This window comes from Cuculus canorus, chromosome Z (assembly GCF_017976375.1).
Source record: "Cuculus canorus isolate bCucCan1 chromosome Z, bCucCan1.pri, whole genome shotgun sequence".
Lineage (NCBI taxonomy): Eukaryota > Metazoa > Chordata > Aves > Cuculiformes > Cuculidae > Cuculus > Cuculus canorus.
Genome location: NC_071441.1, coordinates 3385360 through 3408781, shown reverse-complemented (window position 1 = coordinate 3408781; position 23422 = coordinate 3385360). Strand labels below are relative to the sequence as shown.

The 23422-nt window shown below is 47.9% G+C and overlaps 1 protein-coding gene across 7 annotated transcripts; it reads left to right on the top strand.

The window, feature by feature from the left end:
• Positions 1–454: 454 nt before the first annotated feature.
• GDNF (glial cell derived neurotrophic factor) lies at positions 455–22561 on the top strand. 7 transcript variants are annotated; one of them, XM_054055390.1, is made up of 3 exons: positions 455–532; positions 3751–3948; positions 19566–22561. In XM_054055390.1, exons 2-3 carry the CDS (start codon positions 3777–3779, stop codon positions 20048–20050), a joined length of 657 nt encoding a protein of 218 aa, XP_053911365.1. In that variant the 5' UTR covers positions 455–532; positions 3751–3776; the 3' UTR covers positions 20051–22561. The 7 variants fall into 7 exon arrangements, with proteins under 7 accessions (XP_053911365.1, XP_053911364.1, XP_053911367.1 ...); XM_054055389.1 differs by lacking the exon at positions 455–532 and adding an exon at positions 1846–1979; XM_054055392.1 differs by lacking the exon at positions 455–532 and adding an exon at positions 1846–1979 and having other exon boundaries at positions 3751–3849; positions 19566–22560.
• Positions 22562–23422: the final 861 nt, after the last annotated feature.

Here is a 23422-nt window from a genome sequence, read left to right as displayed (position 1 = left end):
GGGGAAGGGGAAGGGGAAGGAGAAGGGGAAGAGGAAGGGGAGAGAAGGGTTTCCCAGCGGACGAGGCGGCCCAGGAGAGGCAGAGCAGGGCCCGGCGGCGGCCGTGCCGGCACCCGGGCGGGTGGCGGGGCCGGGACTGTGCAGCGGCTGCTCCCCTTCCCCGCCGGAGAGGGACGGAGGGCTGCGCACACGCGTGAATGCAGAACCGCCGCCGCGCTCAAGCGCGCACCCGCGGGCGGTGCGGGAGCCGCAAACCCACAGCCGCGCTACGGCTGCCGCGGCCGCTCCGCACCCCGCAGCGAGCGGCTCTCCGGGCTTCGCTGCTTTTGGGGGCGTCGCTGCTCTCGGGGTTTCGCTGCTCGGTTCGACACCCACCCCCCCACCCCCCCCCCCACGCCTCCCAAATGCTCCAAAAGCCAAAAATACTGTATTAAAGCGAATGGAGGTGGCATCGCGGTGGGGACGGAGGCGTTCGCTCCGCCAATTGCAGTCGCACCGGCGACATGAGGACCTCATCCCTCCGGACAACCGCGTGAGTCATAAACACACAGCGCGGGGCTGAAAGCCGAGACTGTTTACACCGACTTTTACGGGGTGTCAGCCCGGCTGCGCGGGGGGCACCGCGGCACCTGCGGGGGGGGGGGATGGGGGGGGGGGGCAGGATCCCGTCCGTCCGTCCGTCCGTCCGCGCGGGGCGGCGGGAGCGGCGCTGGGGAGGGGACGCGGTGTTGGGTTACGGCCGCGGGTACCGCAGCCCACGGTATGTCGGGCCGGTGACTTCAGCCGGGAGATATTTGGAGGCTCCGCGGGGTCCGGTGCGGGGGGCCAGCGTGTGTTTGGGTCTGAAAGCGAATCAGCGGAGGGCGCGTCACTGCCAAAGGGCCCTATAAATCCATCTGCGGCGCCGAGTCGCCCTGGCAAAGCCCCCGCCGCTCGGCTCCGCGTTCCCCTCCGCCCGCGGGTGCGGCGCCCCCCGCGCCCCCGCCCAGCCCCGGGCGCGACACCGCCTTGGATCTAAGCCGCGACGGGACCCCCGGTCTGCAGGAGCAAGCCTCGCCGCCACCGGCTCGACACATCCCACCGGCTTCTCCCAGCAGGCTGACGGGGTGCCTTTACCATTATTATTATTATTATTATTACTATTATTATTATTATTATTATTCCCTCCCCTCTTCTGCTGGGGTGCGCTTTTTTCGTGATTTTTTTTCTTTTCCTTTTTTCTTCTATTTTTCTTTTTTCTTCTTTTTTTTCTTTTTTCTTTCTTTTTTTATTTTTCTTTTTTCTTTTTTCTTTTTTTCTATTTTTCTTTTTTCCTTTTTTCTTTTTTCCTTTTTTCTTTTTTCCTATTTTTCCTTTTTTTCCTTTTTTCCTTTTTTCTTTCTTTTTTTCCTTTTTTTCTTTTTTTTTCTTTTTTTCTTTTTTTTTCCTTCTTTTTTTTTTCCTTTTTTTCTTTTTTTTTTCCTTTTTTTCTTTTTTTTTTTACTTTTTTTCTTTTTCCATTTTTTTTTTCCCCCCTTTTTCTTTCCCGCCGCTGCGTGCGTGCCCGAGCGGTGCGCGGCTCCCCCGCGGCGTTGGACCAGCTGGCGTTATAGGAGCCCTGATGTCTTCATCTGACTCTCCGCAGTTGTTGATGGAGTGTCTTTCTCAGATTTCCAGGCAGGGTCCCAAGAGCAGCACCCAGCGCCAGCTCCCGCTGCCAGGCGGCGCTCCCCGCGGCTCGGGCGGCTGCTGAGCGCGGCTGCGGGGCCGGAGCGAGCGGAGAACCCCCGCGGCCACAGCACCTGCGCCGGCGGTGTGTGTGTGTGTTTGGGGGGGGGGTTCCCCTCTGCCTCCATCCGCACTTGCGACCTCGCCCCACATCCACACCCGCACACACCCGCGGCGGTCGGACCCCGACCCGCCCCACATGCATCCTCCGCGCGGCCGCCCGGCTCCCCGGCGTTAATGTCCATCTCGGGTCCGACGAGACCGGCTCAGAGGTGAGGGCGAGGCGGGAGCCGCGGAGGGGCAGGGAGGGGGGAACCTTTGGCGGAGGCGCGGAGCTGCCCCGCAGCCGCCCCGGAGAGGTGCGAAGGCAGCGGGGAAAGCGCGCGGCGAGCGGCGGCGGCCGCGCCCCGGCGGAGCCGGAGCTGTGCCCCGGGCCGGGCGCTGCCCCGCTGCCGCCCCGCTGCCGTGTGTCCCGAGCCCCGGGCCGGGCGGAGAGAGCGGGGGAGAAAGGGGAGGAAAAGGGGGGAAGAGAGGAGAAGGGAAGGGAGAGAAGAGAGGGAAAGGGGAAGAAGGGAAGAGAGGGAAAGAGGGAGAAGGGAAGAGAGGGGGAGGAAAAGGGAGAAGAGACGGGAGGGGAGGGGAAAGGAGAGAAGAGAGGGGAAGGGGAAAAAAAGGAAGAGAGGAGACAGAAAGAAGGAAAGAGAGGGGAAGGAAAAGGGGAGAAGAGAGGAAAAGGGGAAGAAGAGAAAGGAGGGGGAGGAAAAGGGGAGAAGAGAAGGGAAGGGAGAAAAGAGAGGGAAAGGGAAAGAAGGGAAGAGAGGGGAAGGAAAAGGAGAGAAGGGAAGGGAAAAGGAAAGAAAGGAAGAGAGGGGAAGGAAAAGGAGAGAAGAGAGGGGAAGGAAAAGGAGAGAACGGGGGAAGGGAAAGGAGGGAAGAAAGGGAGAGGGAAAGAAGGGAAGAGAGGGGAAGGAAAAGAAGAGAGGGAGAGGGAAAGAAGGGAAGAGAGGGGAAGGAAAAGAAGAGTGGGAAGGAAAAGAAGAGTGGGAAGGAAAAGAAGAGAATAGAAGGAAGGGGAAAGAAATATAGGAGAAGGAAAAGAAGGGAAAGGGAAAGAAGGGAAGAGAGGGGAAGGAAAAGGAGAGAAGAGTGGGAAGGAAAAGAAGAGAATAGAGGGAAGGGGAAAGAAGAGAGGAGAAGGAAAAGAAAGGAAAGGAAAAGTAGAAGAGGAGAAGGAAATGGGAGAGGAACGAAGAGAAAGAGGCAAGGCAAGGGGAAAGGGAGGTGGAAACAAAGAAGAAAGGGGAAAGGAAAGGGAGAAAGAGAAGGAAAAAGGAAATATTTAAACAAGGAGAAGGGGAGATTGGAAGAGAAGGGGAAAGGAGAAAAAGAAAAGGGAAGGAAGAGGAAGGGAAGAAGGTAGAGCGCAAGGAAAGGAAAGTTGGCAAGTGAGGAGGAAAGAAAATAGGAGAGGACAGAAAAATTAAAAAGGTGGAGAAGGAAAGAGAACGAGGACTAGGAAGGGGAAGAAAAAAAGGAAAAGAAAAAGAGGGAAGGGAAAAGGAAAGAGAGAAAGGGAGATGAAGAAGGAGAGGAGACGGAAAGGAAAAGGAAGGTTTGGCTGTAGCACAACGAATCTGCAGACGCCAGATCAGCCCGGTCTGCCCTGGCCGACAGGTGCTGTGGGTGGACAAGCGCAGGGTGACCTGGCTGCCAGCACAGGGACACAGTTACGCTGCCACATCCCTGGGCACAGGCTCCCGGGAGCTGCTTGCCCACATCCCCCAAGGCAGCAGGCTTAGGCGTAGAGAGTGGAGGCCATCCTACATCTCCCTCTCCCGCACCGTTCGCTGAGGAGACACCACCTCCCTCACTCTGGGAGGCAACAAAGGTGTGAGGCTGAGCTGTGCGAGGTTGTCTCCCGCTGCTCTGTGCCCGGCCTGGCCAGGGTGCACCGGGCGGATCTGGGGTGCAGGGCTGGCAGGGAGCGGGCAGGACTGGGGAGCACAGCAACTGGGGGCTAATCCTGCCTCTCCTCTCTGCCAGGGGCCTGTGTTGGAAGGAGATCTAAGATGAAGTTATGGGATGTTGTGGCTGTCTGCGTGGTGCTGCTCAACACAGTCTCCAACTCGCCCCTGCCCACCGGTAAGACGCCTCCCAAGGGGCTCCCTTCAGTGGTAGAGGGGCCTGAAGACGATCTCTCCCCCACCAGCCTGCCGCCTCCCTATGCTGTGCACAGTGACTGTAAGAAACATTCCCCTTTGTAGCCACTGCTGTCTGTCTTGCTAAATCCGCTCCCCTTTGCCCAGGCATCAGGGTGAGGAAAGGACCCCCACACACACACTTCTGTCCCCCACTTCTCCCACGGGCAGGGTCGTGGGCTCTGGTTTGGCTCCAGCAGCTCCAAACCAAGTAATCTGCCAAAGCTTGGGGTTGGCGATTGCAGGGGCAATGCCCTCCCCTTCCTCTTCTGCTTACGGTCCTACCTTCCTGCCAGTTGCAAGATCCCTTTGGTTGAAAAACCTGGAGAGAGGGGAAAATTATTTGTATACAGAGGAACCGAGAGAAGGATCAGGTACATTAACCTCACAGTGCAGGCACTGAAACGCCTCTACCCCTTCAACCTCCTTTCCCCGCTCAGACCTGCCAACGTAATTATTCACTGTTTGTAGTGGGCGCAAGTCCTGACGGAGATTGAGCTCCGTGGTGGGAGGCACTGTACACATCCTGGAGTGCTGCTGAGTTTTGCTAAATCCTCCTTGGATCCTGATCCCAAAATTAGTGTGTCCACATGGAAATTTACAGAAGAGTAGTAGTGGCCGGGTTAGGAGCTTGATGCAGAGCAATCCGCCTGAACCAGCTCACAGTAAGACAGCTTACAATCCAAATGACAGATAATAATAATGCCACGCTAATAATAGGTCTCCTACAATAGCAGATACAGGATTTTCACAGTGGTATGTGAATGTTGCACTAACTCTGTTAGCTTTTTAAGGGGAGAGTTAATATGACCCAGTAAGAAGTGGCAAAATACTCACATGAGTGGTGGAGATGTTCATTTAGCAAACGCCCAGGTGCAGCTTGGAGGTTGCTCCCTTTGCCCTTGCTCAGCTCTCTCTGTTTAACTTGTTGCAGGGTAATTGGGATTCATTTTTATCTCCTTATCTGGAGGCATGTCCTTCCTGCGCCTGCTGCAGCTCCAACCACAGGCAGCCCCACTCTGGTTTCCCTGGGAGCAGCCGGGCTAATGCAGTGTAGATCCACCAAGTGGGGTGCGTGCCATGACTCTGCTTTCATCCCCTCCCCAACACCCATCTCCTCTTCCGTGTACACATCTGTGTCCTTCCCCATTTAGTCTCTCTATCCTTTTCTTGCCTGTGTTTCTCCGCTGCTGGAATCTTGCCTAGGCTACCGCCTCCGTGCGTCCCAGCCTGTACTCTTGCTGCTCACAGTCCGACAGCCCCTGACGTCCTTTCAGCCCCTCTTTGCAGGGAGGTGAAGCAAAAGTGTTTCCTCCCAGGGCTCCAGCCTGCCAGGGCTGCGGGGCCAGCACGTGCGGTGATCTTTTCCGTGGCGAGCTGTGTAGCAGGATAGGTGCTGCCCTACAAAAGATAGTGATGAGCTATTCAGGCCACTGTAGTGGTTCCCTCTGCACAGGTTTGCTGCAGCGCCTGTGGCAGGAAGATCAGTAAGAGGAGAGCAACACCAGTCAGTTTGTAGCTCTGGCAGAAGCTGTGGGGTGGGATAGCGTTACTGCTCCGTCTTTCCGGAGTGATAGTATTTGTACGACACCTGCTTTTATCTTGAAACTTACTTCTGGCAACGTGGTTCCTGATGAGCTGGTTTCTCTGCAACAGCTCAAGGGGACAGTCAGCGGCAGTGGTCTCGTCAGTTCCTACTGTCCGAACCTTCTCATTGTTGCCTCTTTTTTTCGCTGTGGATTGGGTGAACAAGAAGCGGAAAGGAAGACAACCTGTGTTTTACCTGAGGTGTAGTAGTATCAATAGACACCCTCTTCCAGATACCGGTTTCCAGGGCACAGACGTAGGCTTTGCCAGGCGGAGTTGGGTTGCGGGTTATTGCCCTCTGTAGTCATTTGAGAAAGGGCTGATAGTTTGGTCCCAAATCTCTGAACCCTGTGGATCACTAATAGATGGGCTTGGCTGCAAGGGGAGGAAAAAGCAGTGCTGTTCTTCACAGCAGATATTGGGGAAAACCCAAGGGTGTTCCTGTGGTCTTTGCACAGCAGTGGTTTACACAGCACCCATGCCTGAAAGTCAGAAACTCTTCACTACGTTGCCAAGTCGGATGAGTCAGGGTGGAAAGGCGGCTGTAAGAGAGCAGTGAAATGCTTTTATTCACTTTTACCGCGTTTTTAGTTGATTTAAAAGTGTGTAGTGTCTGGAAGGCAGTCTGCAAACACAGACCCCGTGAGGCTGATCCTACCTGCGCACAGCACTGACTCGCTGATGCATCAGCACTTTGTTAAGACTCACCACCGTAGTCATCTTTGACATATTTGTTTCTTTTCGCTTACCATTTGATGGCACACATCCATCAGCACATGGAAGTCATATAACAGTGTACAGAAGAGGACTCACATCCACACCATGTAGACTTCCCTCTCCTCTTTGGGGTTGCTTTCACAAGCAGAGGGCAGTGTGCCACTAGCATGCAGGCATGCTTGCAGCTCCCCAGCTCATCCGCTGATGGATCCGCCTGCCATGTATTACCTCTGTGGATGCTGTTGGTCAGCTGCTTCGCCAAGGGCCTTCGCCAGAGGCAGCTCACAAAGCAGTGGGAGCGCCATCATCATCACTTGTTTTGGCTTATCTGCGTAGGTCGGTGTGTGGATGCTGAGCAGGAGTGGGTGCTGTGTGCATTCAAAGAGGGGTGCGCTGCTCTCTGCTAAAGCAATAGCAATCCCGGTGCAATCCTAGGTGGGGAGTAGAGAGGTCAGCTCTCCCATATATTGCTTGCAGCAGGGGTTATCAAGGTTGTCAGATCAAGTCCTGCTCATAATGGCAGGCTAAACACATTGCTGGAGCACAGATCTGTTTTCCCAGGCCGTTGACACCTTTCTGTATTCTCATTTGCTGGGATTGCTTTCTCCGCAAAGTGCTCTGAGGTCACTTGCTGTTACCCCGTTCAGATTGGCTCAGAACCATCCTTTGTTCCAGCCTACAGGCGAGATCCTAACTTCCTGAACTGGTCAAGTGCAATGTGCTGACCTTTGCTGTCCGTGGAAGTAGTTAGAGGTGGCAGAAAGCGTTGGCAGTTGCTTCCTTCTGCATTTTTTTAGTGGACTGGAGACTTTAGTGAACTGGCTGCAGTGCATTTGAGATACATCCAGTGATCGTAGGTGTTTTAGGCGTCGGTGTTCATGGTGTAGCTTATTTCATCAACGAAGAGTAGCTGTATAATTCGTCAGGTTAGGAAACCCTTTCTTTGTTTCCTTCGTGCTACAGTCTGGTGGGGGAAGGACACATTTGGCTTGAATAGCAACTGCAAACAGAACAAATACAAGCCAAAGTATTATAAACTAAATACTAAATCAGCAGCTTCAGAAGCGTGACAGCTCAGAGGGAGCCAAACACTTGGTTTGACTCGCACATGGTTCCCAGCAAGTGCGTTTTGTATCTGCTTGCTGTTGTATGGCCATAATCAACATGTATGTGAGGACTGGCGTATCCTAAGATCCAGGATATGATATGTAGCCTTTTGATCAAGTGGACATCTTTAGTAAGAACTAGTGGTAAGCGTGCGGAATTGAATGAAAAGTGTCACCCTGAGCTTCCCCTGTCTGATAGGAGGAAAAGGTGGGTTTTGGCATGATAACATCTGAGTTACTCTACGACCACTGGATGGTTGTTTGTTGTTGGAGCTCATTTGGTATGTTTGTTATGCTGTAATATACTGTAGTATGTGTGCGTGATACCTCTCTCAAAAATTCTTCATATCCCTGCTAAAGAATATTTAATATTAGGTTACTGCATTTAGCTGCGACTTTATCAACTAATATGGAACACATCTGAAATGAACAGTGATAGTATAGGGCTCTTTAAGGCAAATACAGTATTAAATTATACTTCCGGCTGAATGCATTTCCTTCCCTACAATATTTATTAGGCACATTTGGTGTTACGAACCAGAACTCTCATGTTTCTGCCCAGGCTTTCCTGCTCAACACGCCTATGGTGGGGCATATGTGCTTTAGTCTGAGGTGGCCACAGGCTGCAGAGGTAATTTGCCCATCCACAGTAAATCCAATGTATCAGAGAGGTGTCTGCCACAACATACGGGTGCTACACTGCACCATTCGATCTGTGTGTATCCGGTACAGCGGGTGCATACATCCAGTGTCAGAGCGAGTGTACCAGTGTCCCTGAGCCAGCATATATATATATATATATATGTGTATATATATATATATATCAGAGTTCGTTTGCATGGGCACACCCAGGCAATTAGAAATCTCACTCATTTAAGTTTGCCCATTCATGGGTAAGATTCTGGAAAAAGAAAGAACAGGACACATCTGGGTAAATCCAGGTGAATGTAGCCCTAGAAGCCCATTTCTCTGCAGTCTCAGCTATAAATAATGAATATACTCTTGTGAAGGGTGTTCTGAAACTTAAGGAGGAAAGGACTGAAATGCAAGAGAATATGGCTTTGTTCTCTTTTTGAAAGTTATTCTTTGTTTAAAGTTTTATGTGTTCACTGCTTTTTAACTTAGAGACCTCAGGGATTTCCCAGTGGGAGTGTGGATCCTTTTAGATATTTTGCAGGTGTGTGTTGCTGGGTAACATACCTGAACACGCTTTTCTTGGTCACCTTTCATGGGCCTCTTCAACAAATTTTAGCGATCCCGGTGTTCAGGCTCCGCAGGTGACAAGCCTTCAAAATCCTTTCTGAAACGCTGAAGAATTCAGCTGTGTGGTGACTATTGATGAATTGGTGGTGGGGGAGGCATTATTTGTCCGCTGGAAGAGGATCCTCAGATTGATAGGTTGTGATGTCTTTGTAAGTTATACTGTTCCTGATTAGGACTGTATAAAGTAGGAGGCTGAGAGAAGCTGTTTGGCTTATCGAGTCCCATCCCCCACAAATGCAGGTGATCAGGGATAGATACCTGCTGCAAGGATCCAGTCTTCATCCCTGTCAACTTTAAACTTGTAGTTCATAGACCAAACCCCGCATACCTACACTTGTGGATTCTCGTATTTCTGAGGTGATAAGCTTATGATAAGTAATAAATGAGGAATACTAATTATTGCAGCTTACCCACGTTCAGGATAATCAGACATCTAAATAGACTTTAGTGCTGGTAGACAGGTCGACGCTGCAGAATGGTCCTTTTTGACAAAACCGTCTGTAGTTTCCGATCGAGTAGTAGTATTTGTTATGGGGAACTAAAGGAAAGATTTCATTGATTCTTGGAAATTCAGTCCTGGTTACGAAGAAAGGAAAGAAAATAGGATAAAAAAAAAAGATTTATTTGGGACGGGTACAAAGAAAGTATTAAGACAAAAACATACACGAGAGTATGTCTGCTCTTAAGATCACACACAGGAAATTAATTGTGTGAGGCATTTCAAATATCAGCATTGTTTTTAAGGAATAAAGCCACGTTATGTGGCTTAGCAGATTTTTGGGCTGTATGTAGGTACAGCACTTAAATGGAACCTGCAGATATATTTCTTTGAAGAGTCAGTGGGACTTGTTCAAATTCTTTAATGATTATTGAACAGGAATAGTCTTCAAAATAAGCAAAAAACTGAAATCAGAATATTTGTTTTCCTGCGTGAGGGCCAGACAGTGTTACAGCAGTATGCTGGGACTTCTCATGTGGCCACATTTTTAGAGGCATTTAACTAAAAAGCTGCATACAAACATCTGGACTACCTCTGCTCCCATGCCAAGCATGTAAGGTTTCTTTGGCAAAATCAGCGATTAGTCAGGAAATTTCTGACAGGGAGATGTGGATCCAGCGTAGCAGCTGGGAAGGAGCTCGCTTTTCTAATCACGTGCCAGTGCCATTTGGCAGCCCTAGTCCGCACATCCCAACATGAGACCTCCTGCAGCAGAGCACGTAGCACCTGCCCGAGAGCCAGGGGATGGTTATTATAATAACAACGTTTTCCAAAGTGCGACTTTTTGTATCGTTCCTATTGTAAACACATGGAAATGCGGACAGTGAAAGGCGATGATGGGAGAAAAAGTATTATTTATAGGTCAGGTCAAAATCTAATAGCAGCAGAGATTGTCAAAGGAAGAGGATCAGCCCTGGATTTGTCTGTGTGGCTTTACTGCCCCCAGGTAAGAGACAGGGATGGCTGCATTGCTGCCTGTGCTGTTCCTTGGGAACACCCCTAAAGCCCAACAGGTGATGCAGTGTTAAGAGCACAGGCAGCCCAGGAACAGTTGCTGCTATTTATTTGGGAATGCCGATCCCATTCAGCGATCTGGCACCACCGTGGGGCTGAGTGACTGATGCAGGGTTTGACCGATGTCGTGCAAAGGCAGGACTGGATGACATCTGCACAGGGGAAGCTAAAGAGGATTTGTTTTTATTACCAACTGTATGTCCTCAGTGCATACCTGTTAGCTGGCTGCATGGGTTCTTGTTAACAGAAATCACAGGGTTTGGGTCCCACTCATATATACTCATTTGAGGCTCTTGCAGGATTGGGCCAGAACCAGATATTGAGCTCCCCAAATATATTACTGGGGAGCTGGGTGTTTTCTCAGCATAATATGAATTTCGAGGGGTACAAGGCTTTAGTGAGGGGACAATAGACAGGTATGTGCCATGCCCAGGTTTGGCTCCTGCTGCATGACTGGTTTCAGACAAGGTGCTGCCACTTTTTCTTTCCCCCTCTCTTACACTCTGTATTAGGTAACTACTTAAAATGCAGAGACTGCCTCGTGGGTGCTAGAGTACCCACACGTCCCTGTTCAGTAAGGCTTTAGTGCAGATGGGCTCCTGGCAGGTGCTGCAGGACCTGTCAGAAAACCACCAGAGCGACTGCTGAAGAGCTGTATGCTCCTTAGTTTTTCAGAGCTGTTTTTTTCAAAGCTCTGAATCAGACGCGAGACCACGTTCTCCCACCGCTCCCTTGCCGTTGGACTGCCAGGTGAGACCTTCCTTTGCCAACTGCGGAGAGGCCAGAGGAGGTGTTAGCAATCCCAGAGCCAAGCAGGATTTTGTGAATAACCTTGCATGGACTGGGTGAAGAACAAGAAATTCCCCAGGACAGGTCAGCCTTGCGAGCTGACCTGTCCTTTACTTCCCTCATTTCACCTGACCTTGCCGTTTTCCACTGCTATCAGAGAATTCCCCTGCTGGCAGTGATTATGATGGTCCTGTTGTTTCTCCCCTTTTTGCTCCTGGTGGGAACCAGCGTTTCATACCTGCAAGAAAGCAGGCGAAGGATGCGAGGGGAGACACTGTTAAGCATGCCGGTGTGAAAATACACTCTGCAGGTTTGCCATTGTGACCCACGCGTGCGAATCAGCAGGTTTAGCTAGTGAGCTACAAACATGGAACTTGGCTGCTCTGAGTGGTCCTGGAGCGATCTTCTAGATTACTTAGTACTTTCCCTTGGAGAGACAAGTGACACCAGGTAGAGTCTCGATTTTAAGGACTCTCTGAGTTAGAGGGGAGGACACAGCATGACCTGGGAGCTGGCAAGGCGGGTAGTGAGGTAGTGAACCTGAACAGTATTAAACATTTAAAGGTGAGCTGACCTTAGTGCGTTTGGTGCTCTGTTTCCTAATGGACACAACCGAATGGTTTCCATTACGTTCTTAGCCCCACGGATTTTCAGACAAGGCATGAAAGCAAAGTCGTGCCTCAGAGAGGTGATATTTTAATTGTTTAAATCCTGAAGACCTTTCAGGATAACTAGCTTTAAGACTTCACTTTGCTTTGATTCCAGCACAAAAGGCTTTGTTTTTCATGAAAAATTCTTCTTTTTCCATAACAGAAATTGTTTATCCCCACCACAGTTGATGCTTTTTTGCATTGCAAAGCAGAATGATCATCACATTAGTAATTTTAACCTGGTGCTAAGGTTGCAGTTCCACAAACAGGTTACTCCAAGGGGCTCTGAAGTCTTTGTGGCGCGAGATGGAAGGATTCTGTGTTTGTAGAGAGCATGTAGGTGAAAACACTACTGCAAAGCTAAATGCAAATATAATTAATGAATAAATAGTATACCAGAGTAAACTTCATAAGCGACAAAAAAATGAGCATGATTTATTGCAGTCCCCACTAAAGGCACTTTAGTTGTCTATTTCCCTCAAGCAAATGACCTAATAAGTAATGTCTTCGGAGTATAACTGTGGAGGAGACTTAAAAAATAACGAGGAAAGGAAGGAAATTAAAATATTGTAGTCATGAAAGGCACAGATTACAGTACAAGAACTGTTTTTGAAAAAGGGCCACTTGATCCTAACACAGATCTGGATCTGGGTTTTCTAAATAATGCTTGCCATTATAATGAGCTCGATTAACCCCCTTGAACTTGGAAATCGTACTTTAAACTGGACTCTGAATGCTACTGTTCGAACTTCTCAAATTGAAAAACAGCTGTGCTTAAGAGAAATACCCTGGTAATTTTATTAAATGCTTGACCTGGAGTTTTGATGTAGTAGCTATACACTTCCACAAACGCGTACGTAAAAAGCTATGAACTAAAGCAAAAATCTGATTTTATAATTTTGAGTGTATCTTATTAGACTTCTATTGTATCACTTCAACTTTTGTGCAAAGTGACAAACGATGCTGCAGTGATGTGATTACATTTTCCTGAGATCAGCATGGAAAATTATTCTATAATATACAGCTTCAAACAACTTAAAACATCATGTTTGGTGAGATATCTAAAAAAAATAAATTCTACTTACATAAATTATTATTTAGCAATGAATATAATTTAAGCTTTCCTTGTAAACCATAATAAATAGCAGGGCGAGAAGAGACTGTATTTATCCTTTTAAATCCATAACCAGGCACCAAAATGAGTAACTGCATTTTTTCTCAAAAGCTGAAGATCCATCTGTTCCCACTGAAATCAATTTGTGGTCAGGTACAAACCAAGGGTTTCTTGCCCTACCATGCTGGGTTACTGCCACTGCGGGGGAATATTTGGCTCTAAAATGAATCTGTTGCTAGTGAAGTCAAAGAAATAGTTTTACAAGGTGTAATTGTGACCTCATTTGAACAGATAGGAATAAATTGTCCATTTTTCCTTATTGGGGACTGTTTTCTTGAGACCACAACGAGTTTGATTTGTGTATTCATTTAAACCTATTTTATGTAGAAATCTATCTGAAAACTGTGTAATTTGTTCTTCTAAGACATCAGGTCTTGTTCCTTCTGGCACGCAATGTCTCTAATTAATTGGAAATGCAAAGGCAGGCTCTTTGCGGTAGTGAAGATGCCCAGAGGAAGGCACATTCCCGCGCACGTCCAAAGCAGAGCTCCAGGGTAGCTTTCTGCAGAGGACAGTGGGGATCATAACAGGTGTTTGGCTGCAGGATCCTGTGCCCATATGCGCTGCCAGCTTTTGCAGTGCTCTGTGTACAGGGACTGTGCTTGGGGCCATGCCGGTCAAAGCTTTAGGTGCCAGCGAGCAGCAATGAGGCAAGAATATCACTTTGCATTCAAATGGGATGTTCCTGACCTGAGAGTCTGAGTCGAAACTATGAGCAGAGTGTGCCGTAAGGGTTCAGAAAGCAAGAAAACAGCTTGCGAACAGCAAGCAGAAGATGCATATATTCTTGGTGGGGCTTTTTCATCAGTATTTCAAATTAGTCTCATTGGTTTTTTTTGTTTGTTTGTTTGACTCTTGGAGTTCTGGATGTTTGGTGTTCACCGGCTGTGCCCCCAGCCCAGTCACTCTTCTAGATTCCTATGTGCACCAGTCCTGTGATGTTTCATTCTTTCCTTCTCTGCTTTTTTTGCTCATTTTCTGGTCGTGTGAGGAACTTCTGGCAGATCTAGACCCCTGGTTGAGCTGCATGTGGGAGAGAGAAGGTGCCCAGACTGGTACTTGGGCTGCCATTCATAACCCCCTCCTCAATACTCCAGTGCTAGAAAGCAAACTGATGCTCTGTTTGGCACTAGAGGAAAAAAATCTGCCTGTTCCTGCCTGGGTGGTCAGGTATTTGGCACAGTGCTGAAAGAGGCCATGGAAGGGAGCTGCGGGAGAGCGAGATGAGCGGGAGCATGACACATGCTGGATGCAGCTCCCGCAGGCACCACTGCCTGCCCCATGCTCCTGCCCTTCAAGGGACTTCCCTAAGGAGTTGAGCAGCCAGGGAAGAGCTTTCAGAAATACGACATGAAACCCAAATAAAACCTCTTGACTTTGCACCAGCCTTGTGAGTTTCCGTGGCACTATCGTCCAAGTGGTAGGGCCACGGTGGGGTCTGTGAGCCTTTTTCTCACACTGTGAGCAAGATACACAGAGACCCCGTGTTCCCTGAGGGAGGATTTTACACTTCCAGGACATATGGTCCTTTCTCTCAGGAAGCACCTGCTTTGAGGTGTATCATGTGTCAGCCAACCAGTGCTCCATGTATTGAGCACATGCTATTGTGGGCTCTCCCATCCCATCCTAGCCTAGGTGGCTTTGGGTTTTTAAACTTTAATTCCTTCACACACTGGAGCATGAGACCAGGGACTACTGCTCAGAGATCTTTACTGCTTTAATTGCCGTAGTATCTGAGCATTTTCTGCTGGCACTTTGTGTACAGTGTGAGAGACATCTGTCATGTGTTTGTTCTCTCAGCTTTCCCAACAGAAGGCAAGTGTTTTCAGTAAACTAGTTTGTTTTGAAAAAAATACGCGTGTATATAATTAGATGCATTTCGTATATGTGTATATGTAAATACAACAGGCATATACACACATGCAAACTGTGTATGATACGGGAAGGGATGACAATATGTGCCTCTCTGAAGGGCGTGAAATCCCTGTGGAAAGCTCTGCTGCACAGTCCAAGTCAGCGCTGGCTGGCCCTGCAGTATAAAAGAAGCAAAGCTGCTGGGCAGTTGACCATTCTGAGGCTACAAACGTTTTCTAAGCAGTATTGATAGGGAGTTCTAACAAAGAACCCCTCAACTGAGTGGCTTTGTGCGTATTACAAACCAGTACTCTATGCCAAGGCAGTCCCTCTGAGTCCAGTGGTGTTCCCTGGCTACAGAGCTCTGCTCAGCATTCCCTTCTCCCCAGCACCACCTACCGCAGCGCAGAGACCAAATAAGTGCTTGGCACATGGTGGCTGTGGTGCAGAGAGGTCTCCGCGTCCCTCGAGCACATCTACCAAGTGCCCATCAGGATAGGGTGGTCCTGCTGTCAGTCTTCTCCTCCTTCCCTTCTGTCTATTAGCCTTTTATAGTCTTTACTCTTTGGTCAGTGGTTATTGCTTATTCATGTATGATGTCTGGTTGTGACTTCCTTACCTCTTACCTCTAGCGTGTTGTTTCAACTCATCATGCCTGAAGTTAATGTTAGCATTTCCGCTTGGTTGCCCAGGATCCTCCTTCAGCACCGTTCTACAGCATTTTGTTTCAGGCTCTCATACTTAACATACTTATTGGACAGCTGAATATCCCTACCAAGTCATGACTGGCACCTTGGCACAGGCTGCAAAGTCAATGTTCACTCTCAGCTGTCTATGTTTCCTTGAAACCCCTGTGAGCCAATCCTAGTGACTGTTTGTAGTTGTGCTGATGACTCTGCTTCATTAAGCAGCAAAAGATTAGCACCGAGCCACACCTGATCAGTATGAGCCCTGTTGCTTGAGTCCATGGTTGGGTGATTGCTGGGTCCGGTTGCACTTGCCACAGGACTAAGGGCGCGGGACCTGTGCCGCTGAGTGTGTTGGACCTTGTCTTTGTGGGGTTATGTAATAATTCAGAATTGTACCAGTCAGAGGCTGGGTGATGGTGGGGTTTGGAGATGTTCCTCTAACAGTGCTAAATTATGGAAGCAAACTTGGGGTACATTGGCAGTCCATTTGGAAGCTATCAGGAAGAGCATCATTGCATTGGTCATCAGTAGTCTGGAGCTCCACAGACAGAGGGTGTTTTGCTTTTGGCAGCTTGCAAGGGTTCTCTGAGTAGCCCAGTAGTGCGACTGCCGTTGTGCTAGTGTGGTGTCCAGCACATTGGCTCAAGGAGGGCTCTATGCCCGCACTGTTCCCACTGGTTCCCTAATATCATTCACGTGCCTGCTGTCTCCTCCAGTGATGCAATCTCCAGATACTGGGAGTCGCTGCAGGAGTTCTCTTGACAAATTTGCATATCTGCTTGGGATGTTTTCCAGTCCCCTGGGCTGAAGGGGAAATCCACCCTGGAGACAGAAAATTGGCATTCCTCTTACTCATAGTGCTGGCATCCCTCCCAGTGAGTCTCCTGAGTGGCCTGATATTGCAATAGGGGATGAGCTGAGCAGGAATCCCCGGCTCCATCAGACATATTGGCCATGCACACCTCGTTCCAGGTTCCAGCTTCGAGCACGTCTTGCATGGTTTGAATTAGAGCCCCAGTGAAATCAATGGGATCAGTCATGCTGCCTCATTTTCTGGTTGCAGCGAGTCGGTGTGTGTAGGTAGAACTCCTCTATTTGGATACGCTGTTAACTCGGTCTACTTCTTGCTCTGCTGCTTCCACCTTCTGCGATGTTGACACCTCGTGCCTGTGCTGGCAGCCGTGCACGGGGCTCCGACGTGGTGTGCTTTCTCCACCTATCATAGGCCACTCGCAGCGTGTAAGGCTCTCAGCAGCATTAGCTTCGTTGGTGCCGCTGGGGTAGTTATCACACGTGAACCAGGACGGATGTCAGTGCAGGCTTTCAGCAGGGACGCAGTCCACAACGTGAGCCTTTCTTCCTCCAGGGCATACGTGGATTGGCTTGGGCAGGGCAGTGCTTGAACCCTGTAACTGTCTGACTAGTATTTAACTAGACTCCTGCACGTTGCACTGTTGCAGGGAGAGGTGGTATTTTTGCACCTGAATTGCAATCAGTTTGAAAACGCATATTCGGGTTGTTATCTCTTCAGGTAATCTGCTTGTCCCTTCTTAGGTGGGGAACGCTTATTCCCCTCACTGCGCTGGCAATCTACCAGGCTTGGCATAAGTATGAGGCTGAAGGTTGCAAAGAAGAATCTCCATATATAGGTTGGGTTTCTCTGTAAGAATATCCCATCCTGATGGTTGAGCATTGCATGAATTTTATTAAACCCCAGTACGCTTCCCTGATGACTCTTTCTCACTCTCCATAGCCAGTATCTCACTGTGTCATACTGTTGCTACAAGGATTGGGCTAGGATTATGTGGCAGAGGTGTGGCTAGGAGCTAATTTGAAGGTGACAGTGGAGAATAGCACAGTTAGAGCCGTCTCCTCAGGGCCACATCCTTACCTTCTTGGTTGGGAGCTAAGAAACTTAGTTTCTGTGCAAGGAACCTAGAAACTACCCAGTCCCACAGCAACAAGTGCCTTCTGCCAAACGCATCTGCATCTGTGTCTGTTCCAGGACTTAGCTTGTGGGGGCTATGCCAGCTCCACTGGGGTCATCTTGCTTGGCTGAGTCAGGAGAGGTGATACCCCTTCGTGCTTTTAAGAAATGTAGTCCACCCATCGCCTTGGCCTGAACCTTGCTCTGCAGGACGCTATTCATATGGTATTGTCAGATCAACCCTTCCTGCAGCAGACGGGGTCGATGCATCCAATGGACACACCTATCCCGGCTACCCCCTTCTAGTTGGTGTGGCTCTAAGCGGGTATTTTGGTACCTGCTACAGATATAATGACAAGAAGGGTGCAAGAAGGATGCACTTACCATTGGTGTCACAGGAATATAGGGTGTAGTGCAGCATCTTGTACAGGTCCCGTATAGCTGTATCCCTCCTTCATATCTTTTGACAGTTCCTGGTCTGCCAGATTGTTGCCTTTGGCATGGATATATGTAAAACAAAGTAAATTCACGTTTCCCAGTCCCAAAATCTACAGTTTATAGGATCCCGCTTTCCCTATGCCACCCTTATTATGTGAAGATACAAGATTGCCTGCCTTCATTACTCTTGTATCAGTCTATACTATTTTGATGGAGCCACCCATGAAAAACTGTATGCTTCTAATCCATTTTGTCGTGGAGGTGGGCCTCTAGGATATGGCTGCTTTGGGAAGGCCGTCCGTGTTCTTTCTTATGTGCAGATGCACTGTTGTTTCAGCAGCTCTTTGCACTAGCGGAGTTAAGATCCTGCTGTCCCCACCTCCTCTGCACTTGGTGCTTCTATTGAGGATATGAAGGTCCAGCTTTGCTAAGCAATGGTAGGCAACCTCATGTCTTCCTCTCTCTTGTTAACAGAACCCCTGCTGCCACATGTGGGCTGCGTACACGCACTGCCTGGTGTCCCATCAGGGCTCCTCTCAGTTATAGTGTTTATTAGGAAAATAAGGCTCTGAGCCGTAGCCTAAGGCACTGTTCCTATCTCAGCACCTGACCAGGTGAGAGTCCTGGTGGCTCAGTGGGTACCAACCCCTGGCCAGACGCACTGTGTTGGGTTTCACCTTTTCCCAATGTTTGCAGTCCCTGGGACAGTTGTAGGGGTTCTTCTGGAAATGGATCCCCCATACAGGCGCGGCTGGGTGGGTGACACAGGTCTGTTATGTGGGTGGGCACTTAGGAGTTAAGTACAGAAACGAGCATCCCCTTAGGTCTTACTGCAGAGGAAGTGAGTCCTCAAGTCTTGATTTTTTGGCACAATAAATGAGAAGAAAGAAAAATCTCAATACTGCGGTATAGTTTATGTTTAAGAGACGATCATTAATAATGCAACTTAAGGGCACCTACACATGGGCTACTCACAGCCTGACTCTCTGTTAAATGACTGTATTCACTAAAGCAGATCACAGTGAGGGATTTAATCCATGGGAAGTTCAAAGATTTCAAAATGCGTTTTTTTTCCAAACCATGCTGAAAAGCTGAACTCTGAGAGGACACGTTCCATTTCACCCTCCTTGAAGAGGTTCATTCTTCTAGTATCAAAACATTCAATTGTGTTCAACATTTAATTGATTTGAGTCATTTGTCACTGGTGGAGTGTATGTCAAGTGAAAAATAAGGTAGATATTTTAACTTCATAAAGAGAAAACGCATTAATTTCCCTTGAAAATTAACTTAATGCTTCCATTCTGACCTATTTCTACTCAGTCTGATCACCATTTTGTGATAAAAAAATGTTCTGTGAGAAATTTTTCACCAGCTCTGATAATCATTATCCCCAAGTAGCACTAAGAAGCAGGTGTGCAGCCAGAAATAGTAACGCAGCCTGGCACCCCAGGACATTCCTCTTTCTGTCCTGCCCCGAATCCTTATCGATAGATGGCTTTGGCACTACTAACAGCTGACGGTGTGAAAAGACAACAATTAACAATTATAATCACAAAATTGCTTTAAATAAACCTTGTCCTTTTGCTGTTCTGCTGGGAAGAGCCCATATAACCTCTCTACAGTAGCTTCAGCCACCCATTAATCAGACTTGTATTATGACATCCTTTTCCTTCCCTTGAGTTTGACAGCGCTCATTCAGTATTGAGAGATGTGCTGGAACGCTACTGAGCATCAGCAAACACCTACAGACATACATACGTATTTTATCTGTTTTTCCCCAAGTGAGATTCCGTGCTGATCTAAACCATTTGAAATTCTCCCTGATTTCTGAGGGTCTCGGGCACGTGCTCTGAAATGCTGGGCAGAACAGCTTGCATGTGTCTAGCGTTTTTGAGCCATGAATGGACAAACGTAATAACATCTGACAAAAGCCTTTTTTCTCTTTCCCAACAGCTAATATGCCAGAGGATTATCCAGATCAGTTTGATGAGGTAGTGGACTTTATTCAAGCCACTATTAAAAGGCTGAGGAGGTCACCAGATAAACAGACTCCAATTTTTTCTAGGCGGGAGAGAAACCGGCAAAACGCAGCCACGAACATAGAGAACTCCAGCAAAAAGGGAAGGAAGAATCAAAAGGGCAAAAATCGAGGATGTGTCTTAACAGAAATCCATTTGAACGTAACTGACTTGGATTTGGGATATGAAACCAAAGAGGAGCTAATTTTCCGGTATTGCAGTGGATCTTGTGACGCAGCTGAGACCACCTATGACAAAATTTTAAAAAACTTAACCAGAAAGAAAAAACTGGTTACTGACAAAGTGAGGCAAGCTTGTTGCAGACCCACAGCGTTTGATGATGACCTGTCCTTTTTGGATGACAACCTGGTTTACCACATACTGAAAAAACATTCCGCAAAAAGATGTGGATGCGTCTGACAGCTGCGCACCAGAGGTGGCGCCAGTTTTGCATTCCTGCTACGATGCAAAGAGAGGGACCAAGGTTCCCAGGGAAGCGTCTGTTCAGAGTGGAGAAGAGAGGACCAAGAATGCAGAAAAAAGGGGATATGAGAACCCAGGGTTGGGGGCACAAGGCAGCGAAGGAGGATGGAGGCTTTTGATGTCCTACAGGAAAGGAAATAAAAGCTCAGGTGGAGATGCCAACAGCTGGATGGCGTGCTGATGGTTCCCTTTCCCATTTGACACAGTCCACTGTCAGTGAGACTCGGATCCATGAGGAATGTGCTTGAAAACACAATCCTGCATACCACGCTGTGTTTTAGTTCTACCATCTGTGCCAGAAAGCTGAGCTGAGAACTGGCTTAGCGGTACCTTACTCGTCCCTTGTGCCCTCAGCTTTACTGAAAGAGACATTGGGATACTGCCCATTGAAGGGCAGTTCCTAAGCACTTAGGACAATTTCTAAGCTATAATGAGATTAACCTCATAACTAAGGGGATATCGGGAAAATATTTCCCAGGCTCAAGTTCTCTAGGGCCAGTATTGATACGAAGCAAAACAGTTCCGATTACTGGTTAAGTTTGGTTATTTCTATCTTGTGTTTCTTTAAAACGAGTGTAGGATTTCATTCTTCTGCTACCTATGAAAACAAGTTGAGTTTTAAGCACTTCTTTCTAGAATAGTAAGAGAAATAACAAACCCAGCCTACACAAAACGTGTTTCTTTTGGTTTACAAAGGACTAATGTCACTTGCGTAACTACATTTCTATTTGGTCATTGTGAGTGAGCAGACTACTTGATGCGATGCATCCGTTCAGAGACATAAATATACAGAAGATATTTATTAAGATTAAGTTATTGTTATTTATTACAGTTCAGTAATGAGACTCCTTTCCTTATTTATTAAAGTTTCTTTTCAATGGTGCCAAAGTAGAAGGTGCTTGGAAGATAGAGAGAGAGACAATGAAATTGGGAACAATGGTCCATGCTTTTAATTGAAAGTGTTAACTTGAATGCAAAAAATCACTTACTTTACCTTTTTTTCTTTTAAACAAAATCCTGTTAATGTTCACAAAATGTAGCGGCGAAGCCTGCAACCCTTCTGTTCACTAATACTTTTGAAAACTACTGCAGTCATTCATGCACAGCAGCAGTGACTCTGGACAAGTGGGGGTCACAGGACTTGGCTCAACATTAGCAATTTGTTAGAAAAACTAATTCTAGTCATATTTTAAATGTAGCCACTTTTTTTTTTCCTCACACTTTTTGCCAACTGACCTCATATAACTATTGAAAAATGGAAAATAATCACATTTAGCCTTATAATTTCTTGTTATATTTATTTATGCTTTTCCTTCCATTTTTCCGTGTAGAAGAGGTTAAATCTCTCTTACTAGTTAGCCCTGGATTTATATAGTCTGCAGGTAAACAACTGTGTTAAATAACCAAAGTGTTCTGTATAATTTGCTGAAATGTTACAGGATCCTACCCAGGCAGCAGAACAGTCTGAGTTTCCTTAGGGTGAGGGAGGTTGCACAGCAAAGGCGTTCGTACCGCACCGCTAATGCAAGCTCTCATTCTGGAGACCTTTTTCTTGAAGGAGCAGCAGTGCAGGTCACTAGCCATGCCTGACAACCAGTGAAGCATCAGCTCCCACAAAAACAGCAGGAAGAAAAAAAAATTCCTACTGAAAACCGAAAAACTGTGGTCCGACCTTTTATCTCGTGCACGCAGTGGCTCTCGTGCTCCTTTTGCCCTAGGCCCCTCAGGGCACCACAGGAGAAGGGTCTAGAGAACAAAAAAATTCCAGAACAGGCATAGAAGGATGTGCCAGGTACTACGGGGATATAGGGAAAATATTTCCCAGGCTCAAGTTCTCTAGGGCCAGTTCCAATTCCAAGCAAAACAGTTCCATTGTACGAAATGTGATTCAGCCTTGACCTCCACTGCTTTCCTGGGTGGATGGAGGGAGCCTCAGAGCCCACATGCAGGGTTCATTCTTGCACTGCCATGGGGACACCTTACTCTACATGATGGGCAGGAGTGGTACGGCTCATACCACCACCAACGTCAGCATGATTTGGGCAGTAAGAGCCTGCTAAGCCGAGGGTCGGCTGTGCTGTGGGGCGGTTGACCAGGCACGGCGCTCAGAGGAGTGCTTTCATGCGCTCCAAATGCTGAGAACTTGCCCCACAGCGTTTTCTGTGCAGCTTGAAGAGGCAACCAAAGCAAATCGCTATGTTCAAAATACAAAAGGGTAAAGTTTGTGATTTTTTTTTTTTATTTTTCAGACCTTACTGAAGACAGGAGTGTGCTTCTCTGGAGTTTTTTACTTTACCTGCAATTTATGTCTCAGTCATTTGTGTTAATCAACCAAAGTTCTCTACAGACTTTATTTTTGTACAATATTCATTTTATAACTTTTTACAAAATAAAACTCATTTCTATTGTTACCTGGTTTGTTGCTTGTGCTTCTGCCCGTTACACCACTTCCAAGTATTGCCTCGTGCGGTTCCAGGACTGCATGGGGCAATGCTGAAGAGCCAGGAAGTTCTCTACACAGTGGAGCTTTCCTCTCCTACCTTACCTGTGGCTTTAAAGTGGAACAAAGCTCTCCGTAGCTTCTTAGCAGAACATGACATTAATGGGCCACGGCGATGAGTGACTGAAAAATGCGTGGTAAGCAGTGCCACAGGAATCAGCGCAGTGGCAGGCTTGAAGCCTGGTGTTACCCAAGCTGTCCCTTGCACATGTGGGTCTGCGGTGGCTTTGTGGTGGCCTTGGCAATGCACGGCCACAATTCCTGCACTCGGAGGAGATTTGCATTTTGCTTTGCGAACTCGGGCATTAGAATCAGTTGGACTGAACTCCATCCACGTTGGCAGTCCTTTTCCCGTTGTTTTTGAAATAGGAAAATACAACTTCAGACATTTTCTTTCCCGCCACCATCATGGAAAAGATGAGGGCGGGTTTTGTGGCTGCGGCCAGCAACGTTTTTCTCAACTGCTTTGTTTTAAGTGTTGCAGTTCCTGCCGCAGAGCCAATAAACGCCTGAAGACTTACAAGTTTTGACACCACGCTCTGTACTCCTCGAGACTGCTACAGAAAGGAAGAGGGAGTATGGGAGCAGTGAGCAAGAGATCAAACGCTCTTTCTCTTAATGTACAGCATATGGATGCCTTGGTTTCATTTGTGCTTAGTGAGGCCGTGCACGCAGCTCCAGCCCAGCTGCTGGAACGCAAAGTAAAGCTTGCGAGCAGTGCTTTTGAAGTAGACGGCATTGAAGGCATTCATCCTCACATGCCACCACCTCCGCTCCCTGCAGCAGAAGCCCATCCGGCGTGCACGAAG

Coding starts and splice junctions, on each gene's coding strand:
- GDNF (XM_054055390.1), top strand. CDS start 3,777: ATGAAGTTATGGGATGTTGTGGCTGTCTGCGTGGTGCTGCTCAACACA. Junction 3,949..19,565: donor CTATGCTGTGCACAGTGACT/GTAAGAAACATT, acceptor CTTTCCCAACAG/CTAATATGCCAGAGGATTAT.